We start from the raw sequence: 14,955 nt of genomic DNA, 5'->3' as shown, positions 1-14,955 counted from the left end.
GTCATCAGATACACCATGCTTGGATCTTTTTTTTTTTTCTTAAAAAAAGCAGTTGGATCTTTTCAGATCATGTGAACACACTGAGCAGGTGAAACAGCCACGTGTGAAGGAGCACACACTGTCTTTTGACCAACCTGTTCTTCAATGACACATAGGAAATTGACACAAATCTGAAAGCCTTTTGAGTCACTGGCCAGTTACCAATCAGTGCGTCAATATATATGATGCATGAGATATACAGGATAAAAAATAATAATTAGTTGTAATAAATATTTTGTGCATTTAAGTTTGAAACCTGGTTATCATGGTATAATCAACATCTTGCTGTTAAATAATTTAACCATTTTGGTGGCATTAATGAGATTATTTCATGTTTATCTAAAAAACAGCAGAAGGTCAGAGGCACAGAACATGGGAAGTAGTTTACATTTTCTGATCATATTTGCGTTTCCGATGTTTCCAATAAACTCAGATAAATTATTCTCTTGTGATGTTGACTTTTCATCATGTCAAATAATTTCAAAACCTTTCCAACCTGCTGTCTTGCCCTGGTTTTGTTCAAAAAATGCACTTATAGCTGATGAATGGTTGCGGACTTGTTTGATTTAACTACTGTTAACTTTCAGTATGAACAGCAGTATTTGACTACAACATATGGAGACTGGAGAGAATCAAATCAGAATCAAAGGCCTGTAAAACAATTTTTTTTGCTTTTCACCTGCTAAGGCTGAAAAAGTCAGTAGGACCAAAAGAAATACATCACTGTGTTCCTTAAGGTCTCGTGGCTTTGACGGTGAAATTTGTTTGGTGATATCATGTTTGGTTTTTGAATAAATAGCAGTAGTCTGACAGGCCTGAATCGGCTGATAATGAGCCCGTCGGAGCAGCTCCGAAAATTTCCCAAAGACAAAACATCAGCATTCAAGAAAACAAGAGAAAACAAAGTCCTGTGAGGATTCCAGTGTTCTGACATGGTGCAGGCACATTAGGTCCATTCATAGGATCAGACAATTTATTACTGTGATTAGCAATGATAACAGTAGTCATACTAACTGCAGTAAAAGTCAAATATAAAATAGATAAAAACAGTAACAGTAGCAGATTTAGTGGTCAGCAATAGCAATTGCAGCATTTGCAATTAAAGGGAAAAATGTAAACATGTTATTGTTTCTGAACAAAAACCTATAAATTTGTGGCTCTAAACACGGGGACAGGGCCCAAAAGGGGACCTTAGCCAAAGGTCGTGAATGACAGCCAATAGTAGTTTTTGTTTTTGTTTAGTTATTTGCACTTTTTCTTAATTTGCCCTCTTCTGTTAAAAACTGAACAAAAATCTTAACTGAAAAAGTAAAATTTAAATTTTGACTTAAAAAGTATTTCTTATTCGCCTAAACTCTTTGTCCTGTGTTTTATTATGATCATAATCATGATCAACTAATTGAAAATTGAAAAATCACAAAATCATTCAATGATCATGAAAATTCAAATTTTCAATTTTAATTCAAGTTTGCATATTGCATTCAGGTCATTATGACGCATTGCTCCGCCCTACACAAAAGTATATAAGCTGCTTTTCTGAGTAAAGAAGTATTGATATTGGTATGGGTATCAGCAGTACTAGCCCTGTATTTACTTGGTATTGGAGCATATCAGATTTTGCAGTATGGCACACTCCTATTAGTCTCTATGTTTTGTTTCGCAATACATGGCCTGTGATATTATTGTCTGGCTCAATTATCACTGGCCAGTCATTAGCCAATCAGAGATGAGGACCCACCTGGTTGTTAGAGGGGTGGGACTTAAAAGGGGTAGGTGCATGCCGGGAGAACGCTAGAAACAGGTGGACACGGAGACGCTGGTTGTGAGTTTATTCAAATCTGTCAAGTACTGTTGTTCATCAGGTGAAGACCCGGGACTTTGAGTCAAAATGTAACCTGATAAAACCGGACGCTGGGCAGTGTGTTGGAGCTGGTTTCAGCTCGTAGTTCAGCTAAACCACGGTACCACTTTGACCACCACGTACTACCTGCACCGAGTCCCGCCGGTTTGGAGGAGAGAAGAACGTGTGTGCGCGGAACGCAGACTTCCACCGAGTTTCTGACTGAGTATGGAGACAATGCGAGCACACTGAGGGAAACAGACCAAGTATATCAGCCTGTGAATCTCTGTTCTACAGAGGCGCCCGGGGCCTTTCTACCCCATGAGCCACAGACACCATTTTGTGCTCACGCCCGCGCACACGCTCGCGCACACACCCTCAGTGCGCGAGTCTCAATCGCACCGCTCACCTTGGACAGACGGCTTGGAAACGGCTTTCTGGACTTTCTACGAAAAGTGAGTACACAACATTTAAGTCGACGACTTCAGACGAGCCTCAACGAGCGCGCCAACGACATGGTTCCGGAAACAGTCACAGTTTACGGCGCCATGTTGCGCTGGTGCCACCTGGGATTATGTTTTAAGGTGGAGCTCACCTGGTTCTGTAGTAAATATTTCTTAAGTCTTGGTGGTTTGACATATTTAAATTCTGGACCGTGATGTGGTTCATATGGTAAAGATAAAGGCTGAACAAGACACGCGGGACAGCGCAGCCCCACAGAGATAATTAGACCTCTTTGGCCTCCTCAGTTCAGGTTAGTAAACCCTCAGTTCACCTCCCACGTGCTCAGGTTATCAGGGGTATGTGGAGACAGGCCTGTAAGTCCTCAGAGTTATTACCCACATAAGCATTTATTAGTTATATTGGAGTCCAGAACTGCAGGTCAGTGTGCGCGGACTGTGGCTGTCTAGAGCGCACCTGCTGCTTTGGCTCACAGGTGCAGCAGTGGCCTGGGTGAAGCTGAACCTGAGGGCGGTGGATCGCTCTGAGTGAAGCTCGGACGGTAAAACACCGTCATCAGTTTGATCAGTGTTCATTTAACGTTTTACTCGTTGAGCAGAATTTAATCAATATTTAAAGATTGTGAAACGCTGCTCAGTGAAGAGAACATGCTGCCGATCTCTAAACCAACTGCAGCCAGTCTGAAAATCTTCATCTTTCAGCTTCACCACAGTCATCCTCACTCAAACATCACAGTCTCCAATATGATCAATAACTATGACAGGAATGTTCCATAAGCTCGATCACAGCAGGAGAAATTATTATTCCCTGATCAGTGTGAGGTATCTGTGTATAAAGCTTCACACAAATGGATTTATATTCAGTGAACTGATGTCCACAGAGTGTGAGTATTGGACAGGATCAGTCCACTCCGTGTCTTCACAGGTGAACTGGCTCTGACCTGCAGACTCAGACTGATCTGCTTCTTCTTCATCGTCTTTTTCTTTCAGGTCCACAAACAGATCAGCATGAGAATAAATCAACTAATTGTAAGTGAAGTTTTTATTCTTCTGCTGGGGTGTGTTTGTGTGTGTGTGTGTGTGTGTGTGTGTGTGTGTGTGTGTGTGTGTCTCTCTCTCTCTCTTGCACACACACACAAGCACACGGCCACTGTGCCAATTTGTCTCACCATCTTTTTCTTTCTGTCTCACACACCATGCCATAATTATTTGTCCGCCCGACCATTTGCCTGTCTGTCTCTCTCTCTCCCTCAAGTGCTCTCTTGCGCTCTAACCCTCTCTCAGCATTGTGTGTTGTCGATTTTGACCACGTTGGATGAAGAGGCTATACGAGGTATAAGTTTCAGTTCTTTGATGCTGGGATGTCTGGCCGCCGTGCCATAACTTTCCCTCCTACAGAATTTGTTCCTGTCCATCCAATATGGCTGCCATCGGTTGTCTCTCTCTCTCTATCAGTTTGTTGGTCGGGCGGTTGTTTGTTTGTTTGTTTGATTATTGTTTGCGTGTCGATTTTGACCACGTTGGATCAAGAGGCTATACGAGGTATGCGACTTTCACCTCTTTGATGCTGGGATGTCTGGCCGCCGTGCCATAACTTTTCCTCCTACAGAATTTGTTCCTGTCCATCCTTCCAACCTGGCTGCTGTCCGTCCATTTTCAAGAGGTATGAGGTTGTTTGCTTGGCCACCGTGCCATCACTTTACCTTGTCTCGGCTGCTGTGCCAGTCTCTGTCCTTCTGTCTCTCTCTGTCTCACACACACGTACACACAGACTCACACTCACACCTCTGTCTCTCTACCTCCCTCTAATCAGCCTGCTAGGGGTTGATCTGGGGGCCCAGCATTGGAGCTGTTTATGGCCTGTCTCTCTCTGTCTAATATGGTTGATTTTGGCCTCTCCCCTCCCCATCCCCATTAGCTCTATGTGGGCTGATTTGGGGACCCTGTGTTGGGTCTGATTTTGCCCCCCTCCCCCCCATTAGCTTTATTGGCAGATCAGATCAACCTAAACACCAAATTTCCAAAGCAGACAAATGATTGGCAGAATATACAGTGATATATAGCAGCAGTTATGTCACATGACAAAATGTTTAAAATAAGACAAATTAACTTGAACTTGTGACCATAGTCACAAGTGTGGAAGGATAAATAACACAGGCAGCTGTTAAAAAAAAAAAAAAAGAAAAACAGGCATTTTGATAAGTCAGACCAACTTCAACTTTCAGTTTGGATAGTTAAGGTCAGGTTAGGGTAAGGAGCTAAGGCATTATGCTTCAGTGTGTTCTCACAACTGAAGTAAGACAAGACTGTGTGTGTCATAGGTCTACTGTATATAGAAGGGATTACTGTTGAGGTAAAAGGTAGAGTGTGAGCAAGGAGGCATCTACTGCCATGTTGGTGTGCTGGTTGTCTCTTAGGCTGTGATGGCGTTTCCTCCAAGTAGGTGCTGTACACCGTGTCCCAAAAGTTCGTGCACCCCAATGGGCAGCATTTTTGTCCGTTTGTCTCCAAAATGGGTTGCACCAGGTCAGCCAGGTGTTGTGAGGTTGTTTAATTAGTTCATCAGTTTGTGATAGGCCTATAAATTTCCTGGTTGACCATGAAGCATGTCACTGAGAGAACCTTTTTGGTAGTGTTTCCACGATGGCCAAACAAAAATCTGGAAAAGCTGCACTTTCAAAGCCTCAAGTCTGTGCTCAAGCCATTGCCTTGCGCAGGGCAGGGAAAACTTGCAGGGAGGTAGCTCAAGACCTTGACAGAAGCATACGATGGGTGAAGAAGTGGTGGCAGAGATACCAGAGTTGTGACTCCCTTGAAGACATGCCCCGTGCAGGTCGCCCCTCAGTTCTGAGTTTGAGGGCCAAGGACCTCATCTGCAAGGCCAAGGGAAAGAGATACCAGTCCTGCCACAGACTCAGTCGAAGACTGAAGAATCTTGGGGAAGCAGTCTCTAAGAGTGCCATCCATCGTTTTCTGACTGAGAAACTGGGTCTGAGAGCATACAGAAGACAGCGGATTCCTCGCCTTACCAAACTGCAAAAGGAGAAGCGGCTTGCTTTTGCAAAGAAGTACACTAAAATGACCCCAAGAGGCTGGGAAAACTGGGTTTTCTCAGATGAGTGCCCTCTCTACTTATTTCCAACTCCCAACAGCCAAAACGACTGCATTTACACTGACAATCGAATGGAAGTACCACCTTCTGAACAGGTCAAGTTCAGCGCCCATTGCATGGTTTGGGGGGCGATGTCATCTTCCGGGCTGTCTGAGCTGCATGTTGTACCCCAGTGCACCACCATCAGCGCTGAGTATTATGTTAAGAACATTCTCCAGTCAGTGCTACTTCCCATACTCACCAGAAAGAAGAAATCGGGCCCCGTCACAGCTAGGAAGATGTTCAACAGGCGTGCGGAAATGGTCTTCATGCAAGATTGTGCTCCGGCACATACTGCTCGTACAACTCAGCAGTGGTGTTCTGAGCAGGTTCCTGGCTTTCTGCTCAAAGAGGACTGGCCACCCAACTCCCCTGATCTCAACCCGATTGAAAACTGCTGGGATATCCTGAACAGTCGGATCTTCCACAGCCCACCCCCTACCACCATGAAGCAGCTCAATGCGAGTGCTGTGTGGGAGTGGGGCAACATTGAGCCTTCCGTTCTAAAGAACTTAGTGCATTCTATGCCCGACAGGCTGAGGGCAGTAATTAAGATGCCAGGGGGATACACTGGCTTTTGAATAAATGCATTCTGTTGAATATTCACAATCTGAGTTGACTTTTTCTGTGGTGCACGAACTTTTGGGACACGGTGTATGTTTGTAGTTTGATTATGAGTGAACTGAGGCTTTATTCTGTGGCTGAACTTCCAGTGATGTTGTCACTCTCTATATCTGTGCTATTTACTTTTACATTGTCTGTTGCACACATTTCTCCCAAATTGTCAGTTCTGTCTGTTAGCACCCTTTTCATATACTTATTTGTTTTAGTTTAACTTTACACATTTATGTCTTTCTTTATTCTTTTGTTTTCATAGTTATACTTAAATGTTTGTTGTTGTGAATTTATTTAACGTCAATTGGATGAAGAAATCCTCATACTCTGTAGTGCTTGATCATTTGTGTTTTGTCATCATTCTTGTGATGTTTGGATTTCACTTGAAATCCAAACATCTCGATCACTATGCTGAATATGAGAGGAATGCAGCGCAGAAAAGGAAAATCCCTGCGAGCACGCCCACTTCGTCTGTGGCGGATGTTTTTGAAAAGGCAAGGAAGTGTAAAACTCAAAGCACTGCAATCTTTCTGCAATCAAAACAAAGATTGGCAATCTTTGTTTTGATACACTAATATGTTGTAGTCCTACAGCGAAAATTTTAAAATGCACTTTACTCATATGCACTTTGCGTTTTTATGAGAGAACATTTAATTTTACAGTCTTGTTTAAATTGATTTATTTGTTGATACATTAATATTTATGTGATTGCAATGCCTTGCAATTTTAGTGAGGTTAGTACACAGTCATAGCCATAAATGCAACGGTACAAATAATTGGCATAATAATGTGTCTCGGTTTTCAGCCTTGGTTTCCTCATTTTCGGTTTTTGGTTTCGGCCAAGAATTTTCATTTCAGTGCATCCCTAGTGAATTTATTTAAATTTGTCACTTGGATGAAGAAAACCTTATCCTATGTAGTGCTTGATCATTTGTGTTTTGTCTTTTTTTTTTTTTTTTTTTAATTTCTTGCTTTACATTTGGACTTTTCTGTCTCTGAGCCCAAGACATGGAGCTGTCAACCTGTTGATATGATTAGTCTGCAAAAGGCTTAAAGTGCAGTAGAAGACAATAGTGTTTTCTCAGACTGTCTCCATGCACGTCAGGACATTGGACTTAGTAATTAGTGCTGAGCCTCTGTGGAAGGGTTTGCAAAGATCACAAGACCACTGCAGAACATGCTGAAGAGGAGTTCCACAGGCAATACAGAACTGGAATGTGATGAAGTTTTGAGTTAAAGGACTGATGGATAGGTCAGTTCAGAGACTCCCAGCAGACTTTCCACCCTGCAGGGATGGATGCACTGGACTGTTCCACAACAGTCTGTGAAAGTATGTGAAAGCAGCAGACAGCAGAGTCAGAGGAAGTGAGAGAGCGGCAACCAAAGGTAAGATCTGAGGTCATGTTGAAGGTCTGTTTTAGTCTGTTTGCTTTTTACTTATTACTAATGATTTCTTTTTTCTCTGAGTCATATGTCCAACCTTAATGAAGGCTGGAAGGGGAATGTTGTGGCCTGACCTGATCCACCAAGCCCTGGACACAGCGTAGATCTCCAGACCTCACCTCTGAAGGACTGTTGCAGCCCACATCGCACAAGTCTGCAAACTGCTCCTCAAACTACAGGACATGACCAGGAAGTGAGTCTGCTGCATCTAGGAGGTGGATGGGCTGATTTTCTGCATAGTGAAGCTCAAGTGCTTTTCAGAGTCATGCTGCACTTGCCATAAAATTGCGTTCGTAAACCGTTGGTCTTTTGGTATCAATATGCTGCTATTGTTCGGCAACCGTTGTGCTGTCCTAGGGAACTATATTGCTTGGCAGAGGAATACTGAACACTAAGTCAGGGATATCTGCCACTGTACCTCCTTCAGGCATGGTGGCTTTTCCTTTCCTCCATTGTTAAAATAATATTGAAATATGGCTAAATAACATTTGTATCTGTGCATATTTGTAGAGGCTGATACTGGGACAATAACAATATTCTGGCAGGCATCAGACAGTGAATCTTTTTTCATATTGTTCCCTGATTTTTTATGCCTTCTGAACATAAATTGTTTTTACATTACCTTAATATATGAAAATTTTAAAAAAGAACTTACAAATCTATTTTGATCAAATGATTTATTAGATTAAATTATATAAAATACATTAATGAAAACAGAATTTGTTGAACGTTTAACTCTACATGCAGTAACCCTGGTCCCTGTGTAAACTAGAATAAATACTTGCGACAGCCTAGACAACATCTGACTTCAGTGGGGTAAAATGTGTTCGGGTTACGAGAACTTCCCTCTTAAAATCTTTGATAGGTTTGATTTAGCAGCACATTACAACTTGAAGTTACAGTGAGATCTCCCCTGTAGATTAAGTGCTGATTAAATAAACATAATGGATTATATAGTATACATCATGAAAGAAAAGTGTAAAATAGCAGCGACTTTGTTAGCATAATTAGTGAAGTGCTGCTTTCAGTACTGGTTCTTTCGTGTTTTCAGCTGATGATTTACAAGCTTTAGTAAAGAAACTAAACTGATTAAAATGAAATATACAAACAAACTGGCAGACTCAGAACAGGAACAAAGGTTCTGGCAAAAACAGTGAAATACTTCTTGTGAGAACATCTCAGCTACTGCTGCATGATAAATGTCAACATTCATAAAATATAGTAATCTTTTCCTTCCTAAATGACACTAAAATAAACTAAAACACAATAGACTTAAAAATCCCAAATCACAAAGGTAGACTCCTACATGTCATTCATTTAAAACAATTATTTACAGGGGTTCAAATAAAAAGTATACACTTTGTAGTTAAATGTTTGACTGTTTCATGTGACTGTCTTTGTAAAAGCTTAACAGGTGCAAACACACATGAAGATCTAAAAAAAAAAAACATTGTTAAGAGCTACTGCTCTTTCTGGGTTTGAAAATATTTGTTAAAATTCTGAAAGACCCCATTACATAAATAATGAAACTGTAATATGTGTACAGAGGTTTCAGGAATCTTAAATTGTAAAATTTGTGTTGTCTGCCGTAAATAGGGAAGTAGGGGGAGTAGGGAAGAGGAGCTGTGGGGGTAATTTCTCTTGATCTCATCTCTTCTATCGGTGTTTTACTATCTGTAACAAACCCACAGACCACAGCTGACTGTAGGTCTGAGCATTAGGCAAAAAAAAGTGCAAAAACTTCACTGCCATGCATAAGAACTTTCTTTCTTCTTTCGCCTTAGTGTTCATCAGATCATCTGATTGCGATTTGGTTTTTTATTTTGTTTGTTTTTTAAAGCCTTTGCTTAAGACATGTTTTTGTACACATTTCATTAAGTAAATACCCATTATCCAATAATGGTTATCCAATAATTCCAGTTTAGAAGGATTGAGATTTTTTTTTTCTGCATAACGCATCAAAAACCCCAAATCCAATCTGTTTCAATGTACAAGGGTCATTCATTATTAGGGCAGTGATAAACAGTGCAAGGCTTGTGTCACTTTGGAAAGGAAGACATTTTCTGAAAGAAGAAAATTAAGAAAGCAAGGATACTTTTAACACCATTTACATCGTATCATTATTTAATCTCCCTGTCTTCACACAAATGCATTGCATTTAGCCACATCATTGCATAAAGTCATCTAACTGTGCGACCCGTGTTTTTGTTACAGATAATAATGCCCAGACTTTCTGTCTCACCATCTGACAGGGATCTCAAGAAAAAAGCACTCTATAAGTGACGCTGTTACAGTGTTGCCTAGATAGTGTTCACAGAGTTGAGTTTATGGTCTATATTTGTGTAGTTCCTTAAAGATTATTATAAAACTACTTGTATTTTTCTGGTCACCCTCATCTCAAGATCTGTATTTTTTTTTCTTTCTTTTAGGTACCTTCTCACATGAAAGATTCTAAACATACAGCAGGAGCAGTGATGTCCAAGACCTGCATACAGCGATCTGGTATGAATATAAACAAATGAACATAATCTATTAAATGACTGTCTGTAACAAACCAATAGAGGATGTTAAACAACTCTTTAAACACAGAAACACTGACAAGGTAAAAGAAAAATACAATAAAAAAAAAAAAAAAAAAAAAAAAAAAAGTTGTTTGTGATTATGTCTATGTGCAGCCATGGTGGCCACTGAGGGATCTCAGAAAAGGGCTGTGCATTTTAATGAGTACAAATGGACAAACCTGTGTGTATACAGAAATCTGTTTGTTTTGGTGTGTGTGTATGTAAAGCGCCGCAGTCACAGCCAGCTGTCAGTGACCATTCATAATAGTCTGTGACGTAGATTCTGTGGTGGTGGGCAGGGCTGAAGATGAGCTGGGGGCGCTGGTGAAGAAGTTGTCATCTCTCAGTTTGCGATGCTCTGGGACCTCCAGCTTGACCTTGGCTTCCTCAATGTCGCTGTTGATGGCCGCAATCAGGGCTTCTGTTCAGAGAGAAATTAAGACACGTAGAAAACAAATGAGCGAAGTCAAAGTTTGTGTGTTTCACAGAGATGGAAAAATAAAAGGTGTATATGAAACAGGGGAAACATGGTGAGTAAAGAATAAAAATGGTGAGATAAAATCTGTGAGAGTGGAAAAACTTATCTTTCAAACCAGGCACTTACAGACTGTGTGTGTGTGTGTGTGTGATAGAGAGAGAAAGGTGTCGTACCGAGGGAGTCAAAGCTTCTCTCTGGACGGATGTAGCCCACCATGACAACACTGAGAATCTCTCCATAGAAGTCTTCTTTGAATGTGTGAATCACATGGGTCTCCTGTAGCAAAAAAAAAAAGAAATAACATATTTTCACGAGAGAACAACAAATGTCTAAATTTCCTACCTTGTATAGAAATGACTTGACCTGCCCCTGCATCTGAATTTAAAAAAATATTAAGAAGTTGCTTAATAATCAAGTAATAAAAATCAAATAACATGATCATGTTGAGAACAGCTTTAAAAGATATTTTATAGTTTAGGGTGTTGCTTCTGTGTGTCATACTGCTAGCTTTAGCCACTACTCTCTTATCAATACAAAGGATTTTCATTTTATAATGGACCTTGAACTTTTGCAAGCAACTTACATTCCATACCTCAAAGTGAACTCCATTATCAGCGCTGCTTTCTCCTTCTTGTGCAGTAATAAAACGCAAAGCTACCATGTGCTGGTTGTAAATTCTTATATTACTGACAGAAGGAAAAAAATTTAAACCAAACTTTAACGTTTGTATTTTTCATCAAAATCTATTGTACTATTTGACTATTGGCCCAACAGTTTTCATCTGACACAAAACTGCTATTCTCAATATTTTGTGGGCTTTTCCCCACAGCAACTTTTCACCTCTTGTTGTCATGATTAAATGCTGTTGAGTTGTTCACAAGACTCATGACAAATTAAACTATTTAATTAAATTTGTCCCAACATCCCTCTTTCTGTTTGACTCCAGAGGGACAGCACAAAAAAAACTTCTGATAAGCCCCAATTCAGTGTGACGTTCAGACCTCAGGCAATGGAATGAACTACAAAAATAGGAAACCTATGAAAGATGTTTAATATTCCTGAAAACCATATCGAAGCACAAATACAGAAAATTTCTCATAAATATATTAAACGAGACAAACCATGACACTGACATTAATCGGTCTCTTTAACATTCTGCAACCAGCATTCATGTGCAATCATGAATGAAACCACGCTGACTGATCAATCATTTATACTTTAATGAACGCACACATTCTTTTAGGACAAGATGTTCACTCTATTTAGAGTGAGTGTGCAGTCATGTATAACATAACCTCAATGACGTCAACTCTGGTTATTCATTTTTCTTTTGCTGTTCAAATTTTCTGTTATCGCACTGTAAGAAATTCGGATTTGAGCTGTGTAGGAGGAAGTGGGCTTGTGACCAGACCACCATTGCCTTAAAACCCTGGATTATCAAAGACTATGTGTCCTCTTATACATAAATTTTCAATGTGCACACTTTCTCTCTGACTAAAAAAAAAAACAAACACTTTGCAGTGAATGTTGCTTTTCCTGTACTCACCATGGACTTCTTAGTATTTTTGTAGTAAGGGTTCCAGCCAATGCTCATCACCATTTTGTGGACATCCCCATTGCCCACGCAGGCCCAACCGTAATAGATTCCTGTGCTGATATCTGCCGGAAGATTGTCCACCACTGAGTCCGGAAAGTTGGCTGGAGGTGGGAAGGACAATGGCAGAAAGATTCAGAAGAGGGAAAGAAAAAGATTAGCATGTAAGGTCAGCTAGAGAACTGTTCTCCCTGAAATTAAGTTTGTTTCTTGCTCAATGGTACTTCAAAGCAGATGAAGACTTTTTTTAAGCAGAGAACACTATCTATTTTGAAAAAACTTTTGACTAGCCCCATGTAACCAGGGGTAGAAGTTCATCCAATTTTCTATAATATTGTTGGAAAGGTATCTGTTACAGTACTAAAGGAAATGTCTTCTCCATCAGAAGATTGGCATAGTTAGACACAAATCTCCTTTGTAAAAGCTGACATTGTTAAACAATTTCCTTTTCTTTTTTGTTCTTTATATTCAGTGGACTTCTTTGTTCCTTTTGTTGGGATAAAATAAATTTGTCTCTGCTTGAAAGAGCACTGTGAACTGTCTCATAGAAAAACAGGAAACTTTTCTTTGAATTTTCTGGATTTTGGATCTTGCGCCTCAGTCATGTTTGCTAGTGTTTCACTTTATCTCAAAATCATAACTAAAGTCTTAAAAAATATTTTGAAAGGACAAAACACTAATTTCAGTCACCAGTTTTATTACAGTATTTTATGCCATTAAACACTGTGTGTCCTCTGAGGTTACATGTCAGGGTAATAAAGAGAATAACAACAATAGACCATTAATATTTACAAGGTTAATATGTACTTCTAAATAGATATGAAAGATGGGGACAAGATGATTAAGTTATACAGTATTTATTTGCGTATTTTAATCCGTAAGATCCGAAACTGCTACAAATCTCTGGAACCTCCGTCGTTACATAATAGCTATTATTCGGTAAATAACAGTGTGTTCATTATCTGCCAAGTTCCGTTAGTCAACTCACTTTTACTGCAAACAAAAAAAAGCGATGCGCACTTGTTGCGTAAAACGGTGTCGTCATCAATAGGTCGCCAGCAACTAACTAGTATGAATGAACAGTAATCAGTATCTGCCCATTAATCAGGTGGCGGACATATAGGTCATGACAGACACAGACTACCAATGCTATGTTTATTATCTATCTTTATTCTGTGGTTTCCTGGCTCCGCGTCAGTAAGGCACGATGCAGACTGACCTAGCGTTATCTGCGTGAGCTAAGGTACAGGTTACTGACAAGCTCCTATAAGTTAATGGCAAATTATACCCTCACCTGTGGGAATCCCCAGTTCTTTGCTTCCTCTCCCGAAGCCCCTGATGACCTCTCCCCGGCAGAAGTATGGAAGACTTTTCATGACTAGTTTCCTGATAATACTTGACTGTCTTAGACTGACGCTACAGAATGACCTCGAACGGCACAAGGAAGTCGAATTGGCTAATCAACCAGCGGTACACTGTCGACTAGCACGTCTGACAGCTAGCAAGACTGAAATCTTAGTCTTGTGGCGTTCAAAGTCCGTCCTTGTGTTTAGTTGTGGCTTCACCCGCCTGAACAGTTTGCTCGACCTGGGTAAAGTTTAACCTTAGTCCCTGAACAGCGACGGTAACAGTTCACTAACTATGCTAGCTAAGCTAACTGCTGTTAGCTTCATCAGAGGCACCCTGTTCCTAAAACGCTTTTATCCACAGCTGCTCGTTGTACAGTACTTGAGATTGACAGTCCCGGTTTCTCTCGGGTCCACCCGCAGTATAAGGGTGAAAATGAAGCCCCGGTGCTTTCAGAGAGCCGGCGGTGTTACATGTGTTGTACACATCTGCGTCCGTAACGCATCTGCTGATGTCATTGACCGCATGACCAAACCACGGGCAGGGAGTCGCATGTTGCCTTCAAGTGTTGTAGGAAATGTAGGCTTACAAAATGATGCATTCCATGATCCTACTATGGAAAGCCAACTCAGATTTTCAGCAGGATTCATTGATCCTCTAAAAGTCCAAGTTGTGCCCTCGGGCGGTGGGAACCCACAAAATGTACAGTACACTATCCTTACATAATCCTGCAAACGCTGACTTGCAGCTACTCCTGTGTCGCAGATCCTGGTTTGTTTGTTCCTGACGACATTCATCATGCGAGTGTTTCCCAGCTCAGCAAATTTTAATTAATAAAATCAAATCTATCTTCGACCAGTACAATAAATGTACTGAATTTCTTTCTTTCTTTTTTTTTTTTTTTTAATAAAATCTTAAGTCATTCTTTACCAGCCCATATTTTTCATTACAATAATCACTATCACTAATAATCACTAAATTCTCACCAAGCCAGCGATAACCGTGAGGTTTGTTGGTAGCTCCTTTGGTATTTGACTCCAACCACAAGAGGGTGACATATCCTTTCCTGAGAACTCAAATCCTGTAGTGCAGAGGTGTCCAAACTGTTAAACTGAGACTGTGTTCACACATAAAGGTCAATGTAACACGTGTACAGGAGCATGTAGATGCTAAATAATCAGACCAGAAATTTACACGGAAGTGTGTTTATTTAACTTATTTTTTTTTTTATTTCTGCATTTCTTGTTTGGACATATACAGTTATGCATAGAGTCTAGAAGCAGTAAAAAAAACTATGTCTAAAATGAGTTTAAATTTCACGTAGAAAAAACGTCCACAACGACCACATTTGGACTACAATTAGCCCTTATTCAGAGGTCCTGTGGAGGTCAATACGTTCGTTTGGACGCGTCTTTGCGCTTTCTGC

General features: G+C 40.4%; 1 protein-coding gene across 1 annotated transcript; it reads right to left on the bottom strand.

The window, feature by feature from the left end:
• Positions 1-9,333: 9,333 nt before the first annotated feature.
• On the bottom strand, positions 9,334-14,040 carry rfk (riboflavin kinase). The gene is made up of 4 exons (XM_041043002.1): positions 13,477-14,040; positions 12,135-12,286; positions 10,762-10,864; positions 9,334-10,531 (listed from the first exon to the last, which is right to left on the bottom strand). The coding sequence occupies exons 1-4, from the start codon at positions 13,556-13,558 to the stop codon at positions 10,359-10,361; spliced, it is 510 nt and encodes a 169-aa protein (XP_040898936.1). The 5' UTR covers positions 13,559-14,040; the 3' UTR covers positions 9,334-10,358.
• Between the last annotated feature and the right edge of the window lie 915 nt (positions 14,041-14,955).

Source organism: Toxotes jaculatrix, chromosome 7 (genome assembly GCF_017976425.1).
Source record: "Toxotes jaculatrix isolate fToxJac2 chromosome 7, fToxJac2.pri, whole genome shotgun sequence".
NCBI lineage: Eukaryota > Metazoa > Chordata > Actinopteri > Toxotidae > Toxotes > Toxotes jaculatrix.
Note: the sequence above shows the minus strand (reverse complement) of the source record. Positions and strands in the feature narration are given on the sequence as shown.